The following is a 16,191-nucleotide window of genomic DNA, read 5'->3' on the forward strand; positions in this document are numbered from 1 at the left end:
ACCCAGAGCCCCATATTGAATATTTCCTGATTTTATTTTACCTCAAAATGAATAAGCACGATGTAATTATTACAGTGATCATTTTCTGTCCACTCAGGTTCCAGATAGCTCAAGTCCGTAGTAGAGCTCACTGATATTTATTCACCAGGCATTGCGGGATTTTCAGCAGTTTCTGGCAGTTCTGATTCTGACATTGGTTCTATTTCAATTCTAAAAATGTACAGTGCGAAAAACGTTTGTATCCCTGGGATTGCACCAAAAAGAATGACAAACAGAAACAGAAACAAACGAACTAATATCAGAGGGACTACTTTGTGAATTTTCAAGTATATATGGGCTTGAAGATGTTCCCTTTCACCTGGCGGGCCACTATCTACACTACCTCCCTCTCCTTTCTGCTGACAGGTTGGTGGTTTCCAGCCAGGCATACAGTGACAGCTGTGGTAGTTGTTACACACCCCTTTGTAATTGCATCTTCTCACATCACAAGAAAAACCCATTTCATCAAAATCGGTGCAATTCCCCCTAAAACAGAATTTTCCAGGAGCACAAAATGCACCATCCACTACCATACTCATTTCGGGCACCTCTGCACCATAGTGTGCATCATAGCCGAAGCATTGGTGCTCTTCTTCCTCAAACCATACAGTCAGCTGGTGGAAAGTAGTGTGCTCGCCTCCTCCTGGAATATGGGTCAGATCCCTGCAGTGTAACAAGCCACACATGAAGTTATGATGACGACATCTCACAAGCCCAGGTCCCCCTCGCTGGGATCTTACTCCACAGTTTCCAAACCGGTCACCCCTCACATTCAGTTGTTTATAGCATTCTGCTGAACCATCTTTTACATTTTGTCCAAAAAGGGCTTGGCACTGCAAGTCACGGTCACTGCAGTTTCCTCTCACACAAACAGCCTTCGGAGAACATGGTGTCCCATCCTGGATATACGTATCATTTGGGCATTTCTCTGTTCTTCCATCACAGTATTCCGTCAGATCACAAACACCTGCTATATCTCTGCAAATCGTCCCAGCGGGAGCAAATTGGCAGTCCTTGCAGCAGTCTCCATCACTACACTTGGTCCCCTTAGTGAACATGCAGTCAGTCCCACAACACTTATCACTGGCACAGTCTTTGAAGGAACCACAGTCACACTCCTCCAGTTGACTTATGATCTTGTCTCCACAACGAGGGGCTATGTTAGGATAATTTTCATAGGGAACATTCAGCTGCCACATGCAAGTGTCCCACCTTAAAACCCACGAGTGAAATACTGGAAAAGAACAATTGCTAAATGTATCTTGAAGATTAGGCACAGGAGTCATGACGCAATGGGTCCTTCGAAAACAAAGACAAGGAGGTGTGTCATGCTTAGAACCAAAAAGATGAGCCAATGTGTGTGCTACCACAGTTGAAGCCAAAAATACATGAAACCTTGTTGCAGTCACAAAAAAAACTGACCCTGTATGGCTGCACAATCCTATCAAAATAGCAAGATGAGTCATTCCTCCAACCTGCTCTCCTGCTATTATCGCTATAGCGCTGTGAGGAAGTCTGCGAGCCCAACTCTGAAAACTCCAACTTCCAACTTTTAATATGAAGTCAAAGGCATCTGGATTTTTCAAAGAGACAGCATCTGCATAATCCCAGAATAACACAAAACGAATCCGGACATTAAAGCCAGTTGGTTTGTAAATGGTTTCTGCAATGCTGTTCATAATCATTACATGCTCAAGGACAAGAGTCTGATTATTGAAGTGGGTGATGTAAGAATTAGAAACGATGTACAACAACCGCACGTCTTTTGGGTGTCTCCTCCACAAATAATAGGTGCCTGCTCTAGGGCTTTCAGCAGGTTCAAATTCTTCAATGACTGGTTTCATTTCTCCCTCTCCAATGTGACACCTTCTGCTGGCCTCTCCTTCCTCTTCTGCCACGAGCATAGAAACCACATGCTCAAATCTGGAAGAGGTCTCCAGTGGTTTGATTTCATAAGTGAAGTCATCCACCTGTATCCTTCCCCGCAGACCTCCATGGCAGGTGTCCAGGGTGGCCAGGGATCCAGGAACCCCTTCCAGGTAGCTGTGGTAGTAACAGTCTCCAGGGATGAAGGGATAGTCCTCCTGCGTGCCTCCTTGGTCGCTGTCAGTAACAACAGGCAAATGCCTGGGCAGCAAGTTCTTCTTGAGCTTCATATGGAGCACGTGCCTTTGTCCCCGGAAGCGCATGCTGTAGGACAGCTGGTCTGGCATCTTTCTTCCATCCTTTCTCTGGGGCACCTTCCTGGGAATGACGATTTCAGAGGATGTGAAGCGCCATCCGGGTGGGCCATAGGAGCAGCAGACAGGGGACAGGAGTGTCCAGAGAACAGGCAGGGAGAGAACTGCAGGCAGGAGGCCCTGGGCCCAGGCAGACCTCATGAGGAAGGGAGGTCTGGGCCAAAGCAGATGCAGCCAGATGTAATGCCTAAGACATCAAGATTCCCATCAGGCTGGCCAGGAGCAGTGCAGACTGAGGCTGAAGGCTTTCACCAGCTCCTGAGGTGTAAAGGGAGGGTTAGCCTATTACATAACAATGCTGGCTTCCTCAGTGATGTATGTAGAGGGGGTGGGGCTGCCCTAGGGAAGAAAAACATGGGGAGAGGGAAAGTGGCATAGATTGAATCTGAAAATGCTATGGCCTGAAGGAAAGCCACAGGGAGGAAACACTTCTGTGGGTTCAGGGCAGTTTTACATCAGATAGGACTGCTTTTACAAAAGCCATGTGAGAAAAAGATTCTTTTATGGTTCAGTAAGGATTGGTTGGGTATTTAAGACAGAAATCCTAAACAACAATAGGCATGTGGATGCTCCTTTCTGGAATGTTTAGAGGACAAATAGTATTTATAGACACTGAACCAAGATTGAGGTTCTTGATAGAATACTAAACAGCGGTGATAAAAAAAAAAAAAGAAAAAACCTTGGTTGTAGAACAAGGGTTGCTTTTCCTGATCCACCTGACGTATTTTATGATGGACAGATCCAATTCCTGTCTTAGGAAGTTATACCTAGCTACAAACTCATCTGTGAATGTGCACAGCGCCTTTATTTCTACCTTTACTGCATCAACTGGAATCTTTAGACCCAGCCTTGGGACAGGAGCATAGCCTAGTGGTAGAGCGTGTGTCTAGCATGCATGAAGCCCTGGATTAGATTCATTGGTACTACATACACAGAAAAAATTGGAAGTGGTGCTGTGACTCACTTGATATGGCTCTAGCCTTCAGAAAGCTGAAGGACAAAATAAAATTAAATTAAATTAAAATTAAAAAAATCAAAAATAAATAAATAAATAAAAAAGAAAGCTGAAGGACATTGTCTAGGCCTTGAGTTCAAGCCCCATGACTGACAAAATGAAAAAGAACCCAGCTCTTGACAGGTGATAGGCAAATAAGGCAGCTAAGAACCTTGAGATGTTCCTCACTTTCATCAAGAAAAATTCCTGACAGAGGATTGGGCATGGCTGTATCTCACATAAATTAACAGTGAAAGAAAACAGGCCAAATGGAGTGAGTAATTGCACATGATTTCAGTTACAGGCACTCTAGGGTAATGCAAGTGAGTCTTTAATGAATAATGCCGGGCTTAGTAGTGTCCTAAGGTGGGTCTGGTGGAATTGGTCATGAAGGGTCCTTTCTAGATGCAGGGAACTGTCAATCATGTTCACTGACAAGGTGATTTCAAATGAAAACTCATCACAAAATACAATAGAAACATATATATGAACAGGCTTGGTCTATCTTCACTAACCAGGATGCATTCCGTTACACAAAAAAACATCAAGGAGCCGAAATGAAATGATCCCAAGTCTATATTTTCTCCTTGGGTTTGGATTTTTCCAGTTCTTGGGCAGTCTCCCTGAGCTTCTTTTTGATTGAACTCTAGCACACCATCATTTGTGCCACAGTACCACTACCAGCTCTTTCTGTGAATTTGGTACTCAGGTATTGAACAGAGATAAGTAAGCACTCTACTGCTGGGCCACACTCTTACTCTTGGCCATACCTATCATGTTATGCCTTGTGCTTTTTGTTTACTGTTCACAAAACATTATCTATTCCGATGTTGCATAGATATCTCCCTTTTGAGAAGCCCTACTGGTTTAATGTAAACCAATATATGTGCAATTATTTACTCCCAACTTTTTGCTTTTTGTTCCTTTGGAAGCATACACAGAGCAGAGGATTTTAATTATGATGAACTAAAATTTATGTATGTTTCTGATTGGCTTATGCTTTTGCTGTCCATTTTTCTTCTTTGCCAGCCCTGGGCTTGAGCTCAGGGCATGAGCACTAGCCTTGGTCTTTCTCAACACTAGAGCCACAGCACCACTTCTGTTTTTTTCATTTTTTTCTATGTATGTGGTCTTCGTGCATGCTAGGCTTGCACTCTACCACTAGGCCAAACTCCCAGCCCTTGCTATCAATTTTTTAAGTTGGCACATTTAAATGCATGGTGTTAAAAGGATGATATTGTTCAAGATGTATTCATAAACTTCTTTGTTAAATGGCAACTCCTTTTTACAACTTCTAGAAGATAATTATAAAAAAGTACAGTGTAGTGATCCATTTCTTCTGGTTCACTCAGCTTTCAGTTTTGTTGCTCACAGCTGGCCCTCCGTTAACAGAACCAGAGCTCCAGCATCTGATGTCGATTTCAAGACCTCTTCATCTAGTCTCAGGTCACAAACGCTTTCCTGTACTTTCTCACCAACTGTTTACAATTTACATTCTGGTCCATTTTGAGTCACTTCTTATAAGGTATAAATATTAGATCTAGGGCTTTTGGGATCAAGATATCTTAAAGTTAAATCTCCATTTGTTAATCCACATTACCACTGCTCCATTCAATATTTCTGCATGTCTACCATAGGTCATTTGGTGACTTCGGTCTGGGTTAACTTCTGGACTTGGTATTTGTATTATGCTTCTATTCCTTTTGCAGATATTACAGATTTCATCTTTTTTTGCCAATCCTTGGCTTGAGCTCAGAGCCTGAGTAGGGTCCTTGGAATTTCTCAACTCTAGAGCTCTCCCACTTGACCAACAGCACTACTTCCAACTTTTTTCTATGTATGTAGTACTGAGGAAAAGAACCTGTGTCTTCGTGCATGCTAATCAAGCACTCTACCACTATGCCAAACTCCTGGTCATATTGCACCATTTTTATTACTATATTTTCTTACATCTTTTGATGTCCTTGTTGTTGCTGCTGTTACATCTTTAAATAGGGTAAGGTAGCTTTGTTTCTTCATTTTGAAAATCATTTGACCTCTTCTATTCCACTTTTCCTTTCAGATAAACTTTTTACCTAATTTGTGTAAAACTAATAAAATACTGCTTTAAGCTGGATGCTGGTGGCTCACCACTGTAATCTGAGCTACTCAGCAGGCTGGGATCTGAGGATCACAGTTCAAAGCCAGCCTGGGCACCAGAATCCATGAGACTCTTATCTCCAATTAACCACCAGAAAACTAGAAGTGGCACTGTGTCTCAAGTGGTAGAGTGCTAGCGTTGAGCTGAAGAGCTCAGGGACATCTTCCATGCCCAGAGTTCATTCAAGCCCCACGACCTATCCAAAAAAAATTTGTTTTACTTTAGCAACTTTTCACAAATTTTTACATATTTGATTTTTACTGTTCAGATATTTTCAAATTTCCTTTGTTACTATTATTTTGAAGTATGTTTAGTTAATGCCCAAACATTTAACTTACTCAACATATTTGTGTGATGGTTATTTAATATGATCATATATATTGAGAACAACCCTTATGTAAATTTTTTCCTATTTGTTGAAGCTTATGGAGTTTATTCCATAGACTAAAAGGATCAGATCAACTGTAGGGAACTCTGAAGCTAAGCTGTCAAATCTGGGAAAGGTTTGAGAGGTCGGAACACTGCCTGGACAGAATTTGGGGCACTGAGAACTGGGCCATGGAAGATTTAAAAGACAGCTCTGGTGAGGGTTAAAAGACTGGAATGCTGTCCTCCTTCCTTAGTGCTAGAAATCCTGGCAGCTGGACCTTGAGGGCTGACACCTAACCTTGGAGGCTGGATGAGGTAGACTACATATCTGGATGTGCCCTGAGTTGCAGTCTCCTTTCTCAAAACAAGAAGGAACCAGTGTTTCTCACAAACTCTGTTTTGGCTCTGATTTTAATATATTACATTATTAGTATGCTTTATTTTTGCATGTGTCCATAGTAACCTTCCCTGTATGAACAGAAATAGATATGCTTGCTCATGGGAACTTGGAGCCCAAGGGCTGGTGAGTGTTAGGAGCCCTGGTTCCCACTGAATTTCCTTTTTCCTCTGTACCTGTACCTGTATTTTCCAATTTTCTTTGGTCTGAGATTTGATCGTGCTGCCTCAGGTTGCAGTTAGAACCAATCAACGTTTTTCCTTCTTTCCTTCCTTCCTCTCTTCCTTCTTTTCCTTTTTGGTTTTTGAGATGGGATCTATTTGCCCACTGTCCTAGACCGTACATTGTACCCCAGATTGGCCTTAACTCTAAGCCTTCTGTTTCAGCCTCCAGAATCCAGGGATCACAGGAGTATACCACTTGATTAAAATGTGTGTTTTTTTTCCACATAAGGATGTTTTAAATGTCATTTGTTGACTATGTTTTCTCCATTCTGTTGTTTCCATGTGTTGGTGAGAATGTGCATCCTGTTGTTGAAATAACCATGTTATGTAGGTCAAATTGCTTTATATTGTTGTTTATTTTTATTTACATTTTTGCCAGCCAATGGGCTTGAGCTCAGGGCCTGAGCACTGTCCTTGGACTTTCTAAAGGCTCGAGCTCTACCACTTGATCCTCAGCACTGCTTCCTGCTTTTTTTCTATATATGTGGTACCGAGGAATGGAACCCAGGTCTTCCTGCTTGCTAGGCAAGCACTCTTCCATTACACCAAACTCCCGGCCCCTTTATATTGTTGTTTAAATGTTCTACATGTTTATCAATATTCTAGGCATTTGTTCCATTTAACATCATGGTTATCATGTTACTATCAAATTGTATTGTGACAACAGTTATATAGTCTTGAGGAAAGACTATAGGCATAGGGTGCTTTCCTTTGCAAAGAGAATGTCAACTGCTTTTGATCCTTATTCCTGGTGTTGACAAAAACATACATTTGTCAGGTAAATAGGAATATGCCATGGGCCAGGAACCATGTTCATCTTTCATTCAGTCATTGTACTTGGGTTAACTTAGGGTCACATGCTTGGTAGACAGGGGACTTTCACTTGGACTCTAACCTGAGCTCTTTAGTTTTTGTTTTTACTTAGGTTTCTGAGATAAGATTTCTCTAAATGGGGCCGGGAGTTTGGCCTAGTGGTTAAAGTGCTTGCCTAGCATGCATGAAGACCCGGGTTCGATTCCTCGGTACCACGTACATAGAAAAAAAAAAGCCGGAAGTGGTGCTGAGGCTCAAGTGGTAGAGCTCTAGCCTTGAGAAAGTCCAAGGACAGGGCTCAGGCCCTGAGCTCAAGCCCAGGACTGGCAAAAAAAAAGATTTCTCTAAATTTGCTCAGGATCCTCCTGCCTGTACTTGGGAGTACTTGTGAATACAGGTCCATACCATAACACTTGACTTGCATGCATCCATCACTTACAATAAATTTACCAAGTCTGGGAGAGAATACATGATAGGAACTTTCATTTCAATTCACAGAAACCTACCATCATTCATGAAGAGCTGAGTTAAATGGGAATACAATGTGGATCAACACACTGAAACTGCAGCCATTAATGGTGGCATTAATCTCTGCTATTCTATGCCAGATATGTTAGTGTTTCTGCTTTACAATCTTGACTGGAGGTAGATGAGTATATTTTAGGATGCCCAACTGGGCCTTTGTTATCAAAACTCTGGATCCTGGACACACCTACATGCACTCAGAACACAGAGGGTTTCATGGATCCTTTGTATGTGGCATGACATTCCCTTGGACTATGATATTATTTATTACCTGGCCTCCACTTGTGAGGTGTTTTTGACTTCTATGGTGTCACCTTAACTGAAAGTTTACGGATTTTGTGGGACTATATAAGTTATTTTCTCAACTCAATAAATGACCGAAGAGGCCCAACACCTGGACATTCTAATGCCTGTCTCTTGCCTCCCTGTCTATTCTATTTATGTCAAAGAAACACTAAAATGACTAAGCTGGGTGGCTGTACAGGAAATGAATCATTATTAGATGCTTAATACATGAACAGTAGGCAGGGATCACCAGATCATTGTACTTAATTAGGTTCCTGATACTGAAGTGAAGTCCACTATATCTTCTTATACAGTGAAAATGGTGCTCAGTTTCAGACTTGCCCTCACATTTTAGTAAGAAGCTAAAAACGAATGTATAGGATGTTCAATTACAGAGGCTTGCTTAAGTTGATGAGTGAGAGACTTAATCTACCTGGGTCTAAAGTGTATTTGACAATATACACAAATTCCTATAGCCAACAGACCAATCAGACTTGACCCCCAAAGAAATCCAGCTCCTGACAAGAACACCCTTGTTTTTGCCGATGCAGGGCCACTGTCCTCACTACCTCCATAGCCTCTGTTCAGGCAGTGGGGTGGAGACCATCCATAGGTGCAGTGGCAGTGATGTTTATTATTGCAGATCCCTTTCATATTGCAGGTCTCTGGCAGGCAGACTTGTGACAGGACAGACAGACTGACACACTTCTTGTGGATGCAGATCTTTCCTGCTCCACAGGAGGTGCCATCTTTCACTTCACCAAAGTCAGGGATGCCATGCCCAAAGTAATGCTTAATACCCCAGCAGGTAACACCGTTGACGCGGGTTTGCTGCAAAACTGAATGATCTCGGAGTAGGGGAACATTTTCCACATTATCACACTGAACTCTCCCGCAGAGGATATCCGATAGGTTACATTTCAAGTATACTGTGCCATTTTTCCCACAGTGGCCAACCTGGCTTCCTTGGGAGTTGATTTCTTCATAGCAATTCTGAGATGCACGCTTGGCACCTTTGCCAAAAATCTCCTTGCACTGTTGGTCATGGGTATTGCATTGTTTTTGGTAACAGTAGGCAGTGGCACTGCAAGGGATCCCATCCTGCACATACCCATCTTCTGGGCATTGGTGGGATGTCCCATTGCACCATTCTGGAAGGTCACATTCATTGACCTGTTGTCTGCAGAGTTCTCCTAATGGCATGAATTTGCAATCTTTGCAGCAAAGTCCAAAAGCACAAGTAGCCTCAGGCTTCAGAGTACAGTTCAACATACAACAAGGATCTTGTTTACACTGCTGTACAGACCCACAGTCACACTCCTCCCCTCTCTCAATGACACCATTCCCACAGCGCTTCAGCCAAAAGACACCTCCAGGTCTTGGATGAGTATGCAAACAGGATCCTTGGTTTAAAGTTGTCTTCTGAAATGTATCATAGCTGCAATTGGTGAATCGCTGTGCTGGCACTCTGAAAGCACTCATGATGCAACCTGTTTCCCCACAAGAACAGAATTTCTCATCATGCTGCATACCAAAAGTGTGACCTAACTCATGGGCTACCGTGTTAGCAAAAAGAGACCATGGGTCTCCTTGGAAATTATCAACTCCACAATTAATAGGAGGGCGACAGATGCCCCCAACATAGGCTAAACCAAGTGTGCTTATTGAGCTTTTTATAAAAATGTGAGCAGCATCATGCTGCAGCTTGGAAAGACTGACTTGTTTCCACTGAGAGAAATCTTCCAAAACCTGTTCTATGTCTGTCATTGAGAAAGCATTTCCTTGATTCCAAATCACAATGCCGATTAGAGTCACAAAAGTATTCAACTGGTGATACACAGAATCCACTATATTGATAACAAGAATCACATCCTCTTGTACGTTTGATAAGTTGCTTTGGGAGTAACTGAAGAAAGCATGGTCAGTCACTATAGCCAGCTCTAGAAACCATGTGTGGGTCCACCAGTCACCGGAAGCATTTTGTTTCAGACCAGAATTTTCCATTCCTTCAAATCTCAAGTGTTGGTGTGCTACTTCCTTCTCTGTTAAAGCACACTTTGCGGGTGAGAATCGTGTCTCATTAGCATATAACCGATAAGCCAAGTGTTCGAATGCTGTAGAGTGTCTGATGGGTTCAATTTCATAATTGAGGCCACTTATTTGTAACACTCCCCGAAAGCCTCCAAAACAGATGCTGAAAACTACCAAAGACTCCCGGGCTCCTTCCACATAACCATGGTAGTAACAGTCTCCAGGGATGAAGGGGTGGTCCTCATGGAGAGCATGCTGTTCTGTGTAGGTGAACACAGGGAGGTCTGGGGAAACCAATTGCTTCTTGGGCCTCATGTGGACAATGTGCCTGTGGCCCTCCAATTGCAGGCTGTATGAGAGCCATCCTGGAGTCTCTGCACCTCTGCCCCTGGTGGTCACTTTCAAGGGAATCACCACTTCAGGGGTACTCAGGTATTGGGTGGCCCCAGCCTGGGAGAGGCCAGAAGGCGACGGAGGCACTGCAAGCCAGAGCAGCACAAGAGAGACTGTCAGGGGTGCTCTAGTCTTCACAGCCACCATTATGGAGCCATCTTTCCACAGCAGAAGAGGACAGAAAATGAGGCCCTTCTGTTCAGCCTCCTCCCCCTGAGGTACTGAGTGCAGCACTGACCTTTATGCAACTGTGTCCTGGCAGAGGAAGACCATCATAGCTGGGGTGCTGGAAATGAAATAAAGAGAGTGGTGGGACCAGTCATAGGACTAAGGGAATTGGAGGAGAAAAAGAATGGAGTGTCTTCAGAAAGGAATTTGAAAATTCATGTAGCTCATGGGCCTTGAGAAGAGAATCTCTGTCTTCTTTGAACAAAGGTATTGCCATGACAGTTGTTTTAAGAATTCTAGGGAGTCATCTGGGTGTGGTGGCTCATGCCTGTAATCCTACCTACTCAGGAGGCTGAGATCTGAGGAGCATGGTTCAAAGCCAACCTGGGCATCAAAGACCGTGAGAAACTTGTATCCAATTAATCACTAAACTATGGGAAGTGGGAGTGAGGCAATAGCCTTGATCTGAAAAGCTCAAGGATAGCACCCAGGCCCAGAGTCCGAGCCCCATGACGCACAACAACAACAAAAAATAACGAAGAATTCTAGGGAATCCTCTCAATGTTTGCTTAAATAGATATATCAACACTTGTGTAAGTGGAGAAGTTCTGTGTTCACCATGCATCCTGGCTGGGATTGTATTCATTTATCTCATTACTCATCAATACACAAACAAAAAAAAAAGACTCTCATATATCAGGAGTTTAGCCCAGTGTTAGCATTCTCTCCTAGCACCCACAGAGCCCTGGGTTTGATTCCTCAGTACCACATAAACAGAAAGAGTGAGAAGTGGTGCTGTAGCTCAAGTGGCAGAGTGCCAGCCTTGAGCAAAAATGGTCCAAGGACAGTGCCCAGCCCCAGAATTTAACCCCCAAGACTGGAAAGGTGAAAAAATCCTGCAGGTTCTTTTGTTAGATATTAAGAAAAGGAAGTCATTCTTTCTGATGGCAGCATAAAATTCCATTGTGTATAAATACCACTTCTTGTTGAACCAATCATCTACTGAGGGGCATCTGGGTGGGTTCCATATCTGAGCTATGGTAAATTATGCTGCAGTGAACATTGTTGTGCTAGTAGCTTTAGTATGGCCTTGTTTCTGGACATAAAATTCTTTTTCTATACTATCAATAATACAAAAAAGTCAAAAATTCTAAGTAAAAGAAAGTGGATTTTGAGGTTTCAAAGTAGAAATTATAACAAAGAATTCCCAGAAGATTAGCAAATTAAAAAGAAAGTTAAAAAAGCTATAACTTATGCCAGCCCTTGGCAAACTGAGGCAAGAGACAGGAAGTTGGAAGCCAGTCTGCACTACATATGAAATTTCAACTCAAAACCAACACAAAACAGAGTAACTTTAGAAAGAATATATTATTATAGCCAGGTGCCTGTGGTTCACGCCTGTAATCTTAGCTACTCAGGAGGATGATATCTGAGCATCAAGATTCAAAGCCCTCCTGGGCACTAAAATCCAAAAGACGTTTTTTTCTATTGTTGGGATCATGTATAGAGGGGTGACAGTTACAATTGCCAGATAGCAGGTACATTACTTCTCATACATTGATACCCTTTCTCAAGTTTTTGTCCCCATTTCCCTTCCCCCTTTTCCTCCCAATCATCTTGTTTCCCCCTTCCTTTCCTATTTCAAATAATCAAGTAAATATATATGTAATATAGCAGATAACAAAGTCAGATACAGGAACAATATGGGGTTAATCATAAGGGCAAAAAAGAGAAATAACATAGTACATTAATAACAACATTCACACAAGACTAGAGTTCCTTTCATTCAGACTCATCCTATATGACCTTATGTACCTAGGTATTGACCTATTGTAAACCTCTGCTAGGAGAGTCTTAGATGTGTACTAATTATTACAAAGGAGGGAAACCGTGGAGCCTATGTGCCTTTGAGTCTGGCTTACTTCACTTACTATGAATTTTTTTCCAAGTCTTTTCATTTCCTTACAAATGGAGCAATGCCATTCTTTCTGATGGCAGCATCAAACTCCATTGTGTACAAATACCACATCTTCTTGATCCAATCATCTAGTGAGAGGCATCTGGGTTGGTTCCATGTCTTTGCCATGGTCAATAATGCTGTAATGAACATCGTTGTGCTAGTGGCGTTAGTATGTCCTTGTTTCTGGACATTTGGGTAAATGCCAAGGAATGGAATTGATGGGTCAAAGGGGAGCTCTATGTTTAATCTTTGAGGAATAGCCATACTGCTTTCCATAGTGGCTCGACCAGTTTACAGTCCCACCAACAGTGTAGTAGCCATCCCTCTTGCCACATCCCACCAGCATCGGTTGTTATGGGTTTCTTGATGATGGCCCTTCTATCTGGAGTGAGGTGGAATCTCAGAGTTGTTTTGGTTTGCATTTCTTCAGGTGTCTAAAGGCCATTCTTATTTCCTCTTCAAAGAAGTCTCTCTTTAAGTCTTTAGCCCACCTTTGAATGGGTTGTTTCTTTGAAGATTTGTTTTGGAGAGATTCAATTTTTTGAGCTGTTGATATATTTCAGGTATGAGGCCCTTGTCTCTTGTATGGCAAGTGAAGCTCTACTCCCACCCTGTGGGCTTTCTATTTAACCTGCTAGCTATGTCCTTTGCCATAAAGAAGGCCTGTACTTTAGTGCAGTTCCATTTGTCCAAATTTTCTTCAATTTATTGTGTTTGGAGGTCTTTATTAAGAAAGTTGAGACCTATGCCAAGGAGATCTAGTGTATCTCCTATTCCTTCTTGTAACAAAGTTTTCAGGGTATCTGCTTTTCCTCAAGGAAGTCCTAGAGACTGTCATCTCCAATGAACCACCAGAAAACTGGAAGTGGTATGGTGGCTCCAGTAATAGAGCCCTAGCCCTGAGCTGAAGAGCTCGGGGCCGACACCCACAGATCAAGTCACAAGATCGACTGAAAAAAAAAAGAGAATATATAATAAATTGTGTCAGTAATTATTACCAACATGAAAGAGGTTCAACTTTTGTGAAGTCTAGAGATTTTCCTGTTTTCAATTTATAATTTGGTGTGACTTCTTCCTTTTGCTAAGAAAGTTTGCTTTAGCAATTATGCATTTGTAATTTTCATTCTTTTTCTTAAAGTGAAAATCATTTTGTAGATGGTTTAGGTTTAAAAATGAAGTTCCATATCTCTGAGTGTGGTAAACAAATTGGTCATAGTAAAGACTCTTCTTTCTTTCTTCCTTCCTTCCTTTCGTTCTCCCCCCCCTTTTTTTTGGTCATTGTCCGGGCTTAAAATCAGGGCCTGAGCACCGTCCTTGGGCTTTCTCAAGACTTGTGCTCCACCACTTGAGGCGTAGCACCACTTTTGGCTTTTTCTATATATGTGCCCCAAGGAATTGAACCCAAGTCTTCATGCATGCTACAAAGCCTTCTTACCACTAGGCCAAATTTCCCACCATACACAGAGTTTCTTATAAGAACATAGTTTTTGTTTTGTTTTGTTTTTTACTGCAACTTAATTATGCTAATCTGAGAAGGCTTGAATAGAAGATACAAAAAATCAGGATATCTAATCAGGTAACCATCTTATCTTTTCTTGGTCGATATTTCCTTTATCCTAATTCGGGCTCCTCTATATCTCCATACATCTTCCCTGTGCCTTGTGGAGTCTTCCTTTGAGGATAAAAAGAGAGGAACACAGAAGGAAGGGAGGGAGGAGACAGGGAGAGAATACAACTCAATCTTTATTTCCCTGTTAAGTAATGTGTCCTATAACTATCTACCTGGCATGTTAAACTGAAGTTTCTAAAAAAATTACTACTTACTAGAAGGCTCATTTGTAAAACGCCTTTCTCAAAAGCCTTATAAACATATGTTCAGTATCAAGGGTCCTTCCCCTATTTAGATCATTTAAACTAGAAAATCTGACCCCATGACTGTACTAGACTGCAATCACTCTATCACTCTCACAGAAACTTCAAAGTCCTTAGCACCAACTAAATAAAATTCTCCACCCAAATCTTGCATTAAGTCTACCTAATGTCAGCAAGTAAACAGATAATCTAAACACCAGAAAGGTTGATATTTCATTTTCTTTAATTCTTGCAATACACATTCAATACAATTCAGCTGACTCAAAGAAAGATAACCTGAAATAGAGTGAGATACGTAGAGATTTTTTTCTGTAACAATAATGATTTTTTTCTCGGCCACAATAACAATGAAAACCAGCCGGATGTCAATGGCTTACACCTGTAATCCCAGCTATTCAGCAGGCTAAGATCTGAGGGTTGCAGTTCAGCACCAGCCTGGACATGAAGGCCTGTGAGACTCTTATCTCCAATTAACCACCAGAAAACTGGAAGTGGCGCTGTGGCTCAAAGTGGTACACTGCTAGCCCTGAGCTGAAGAGTTCAGGAGTAGGGCCCCAGGCAAGAATTCAACCCCTAAGACAGACAAAAATAATAATGAAAATGAAAAGGCATTTCATACTTTGATTCTAGAATTAGTCCTTATAATTGCTAATGCAGTTATATGTCACTTGAGTCAGGCCAGTCCTTTTTCCTTTAGTTTTTTTCTTTTCAAGTGGGGTCACCTATTACTATCCCAGGCCAATTTAGACTATGGTAACTTCTCCCAACTTCTTTTTTTTTTTTTTTACCAGTCCAGGGTCTTGAACTCAGTTCTGGGGCTTAAACTCAGGGCCTGTTCAGTGTCCTTGGATACTCCTTTGCTCAAAGCTAGCGCTCGGCCACTTAAGCCACATTGCCATATCTGGCTTTTCCTGTGTATGTGGTACCAGGGCTTCCTGTGTGGTAGGTGAGCTCTCTACAACTAGGCTTTGCGCCCGGCCTCTAGCAACATCTTTTCCACAGATGAGATTAAGAGAATAACCCACAACACTCAGCACAAAGGCTACAATCCTATCACTGAGACTTCTCTCTGCCCCCAACACAAAGTAAACTCTTTTTAAAATGGTGCTGCCTGTTTCATTTCACTTGAATCATATGCCTTCAAACATCCAAAGCATTAGGAAGTGTTATATAATGGACCATAGTTCAGTATGTGATGGTTAAACAGAGATATGTCAATGACATTATGGGGGCAATATTCCAAATTTAGAATAACTAAAAAAATAATACTCCAACTATTAAGACAGCAGCCAGCACACACTGAATATATGTCAATTTCCTTAGACCTGTCATCAATTTCCATTATGTCCACAGGGTGAAATCATTTCTATTTAATATAGTGCTTGAAATAATAGAACATCTAACTTTCCTATAACTACGTAGTCAGCAGGTGTCAGAATCACTATGGAAACTCCAGATGGCCATAACAAAAGTTTCTTACAAGCAGGACATTTCCATGGTGGTAGAGTGCTTGACAGGGAATGATAGTGTAGGCTCAGGGGCCTCTTCTCCCACAGCTTAGCTTGTACTTTATCACTCCTGTTCTGAGGCTCATTTGGTCAAAGCAATAAACAGTGCTGGCCCAGGGCCCTTTCCCCCTGCCTCCTCCTTGGTTTAATATGTTCTCTCTCTCTGAAAAAGTGGTATGAGACACATAGATTAGGGCAGTAATTAGCTATCTTCCACCTGCCATGAAGAAACC

The 16,191-nt window shown here is 42.0% G+C and overlaps 2 protein-coding genes across 2 annotated transcripts; both read right to left on the reverse strand.

The window, feature by feature from the left end:
• Window positions 1-31: 31 nt before the first annotated feature.
• Window positions 32-2,548, reverse strand: LOC150054628 (disintegrin and metalloproteinase domain-containing protein 20-like). Its single transcript, XM_090344387.1, has one exon. The coding sequence runs from the start codon at window positions 2,418-2,420 to the stop codon at window positions 138-140; it is 2,283 nt and encodes a 760-aa protein (XP_090200513.1). The 5' UTR covers window positions 2,421-2,548; the 3' UTR covers window positions 32-137.
• A 5,907-nt stretch (window positions 2,549-8,455) lies between these two features.
• LOC150054629 (disintegrin and metalloproteinase domain-containing protein 21-like) lies at window positions 8,456-10,853 on the reverse strand. The gene has a single exon (XM_090345384.1). The coding sequence runs from the start codon at window positions 10,595-10,597 to the stop codon at window positions 8,456-8,458; it is 2,142 nt and encodes a 713-aa protein (XP_090201510.1). The 5' UTR covers window positions 10,598-10,853.
• Window positions 10,854-16,191: the final 5,338 nt, after the last annotated feature.

Source organism: Megascapheus bottae, chromosome 14 (assembly GCF_031878675.1).
Source record: "Megascapheus bottae isolate mThoBot1 chromosome 14, mThoBot2.hap1, whole genome shotgun sequence".
Classification (NCBI taxonomy): Eukaryota; Metazoa; Chordata; class Mammalia; order Rodentia; family Geomyidae; genus Megascapheus; species Megascapheus bottae.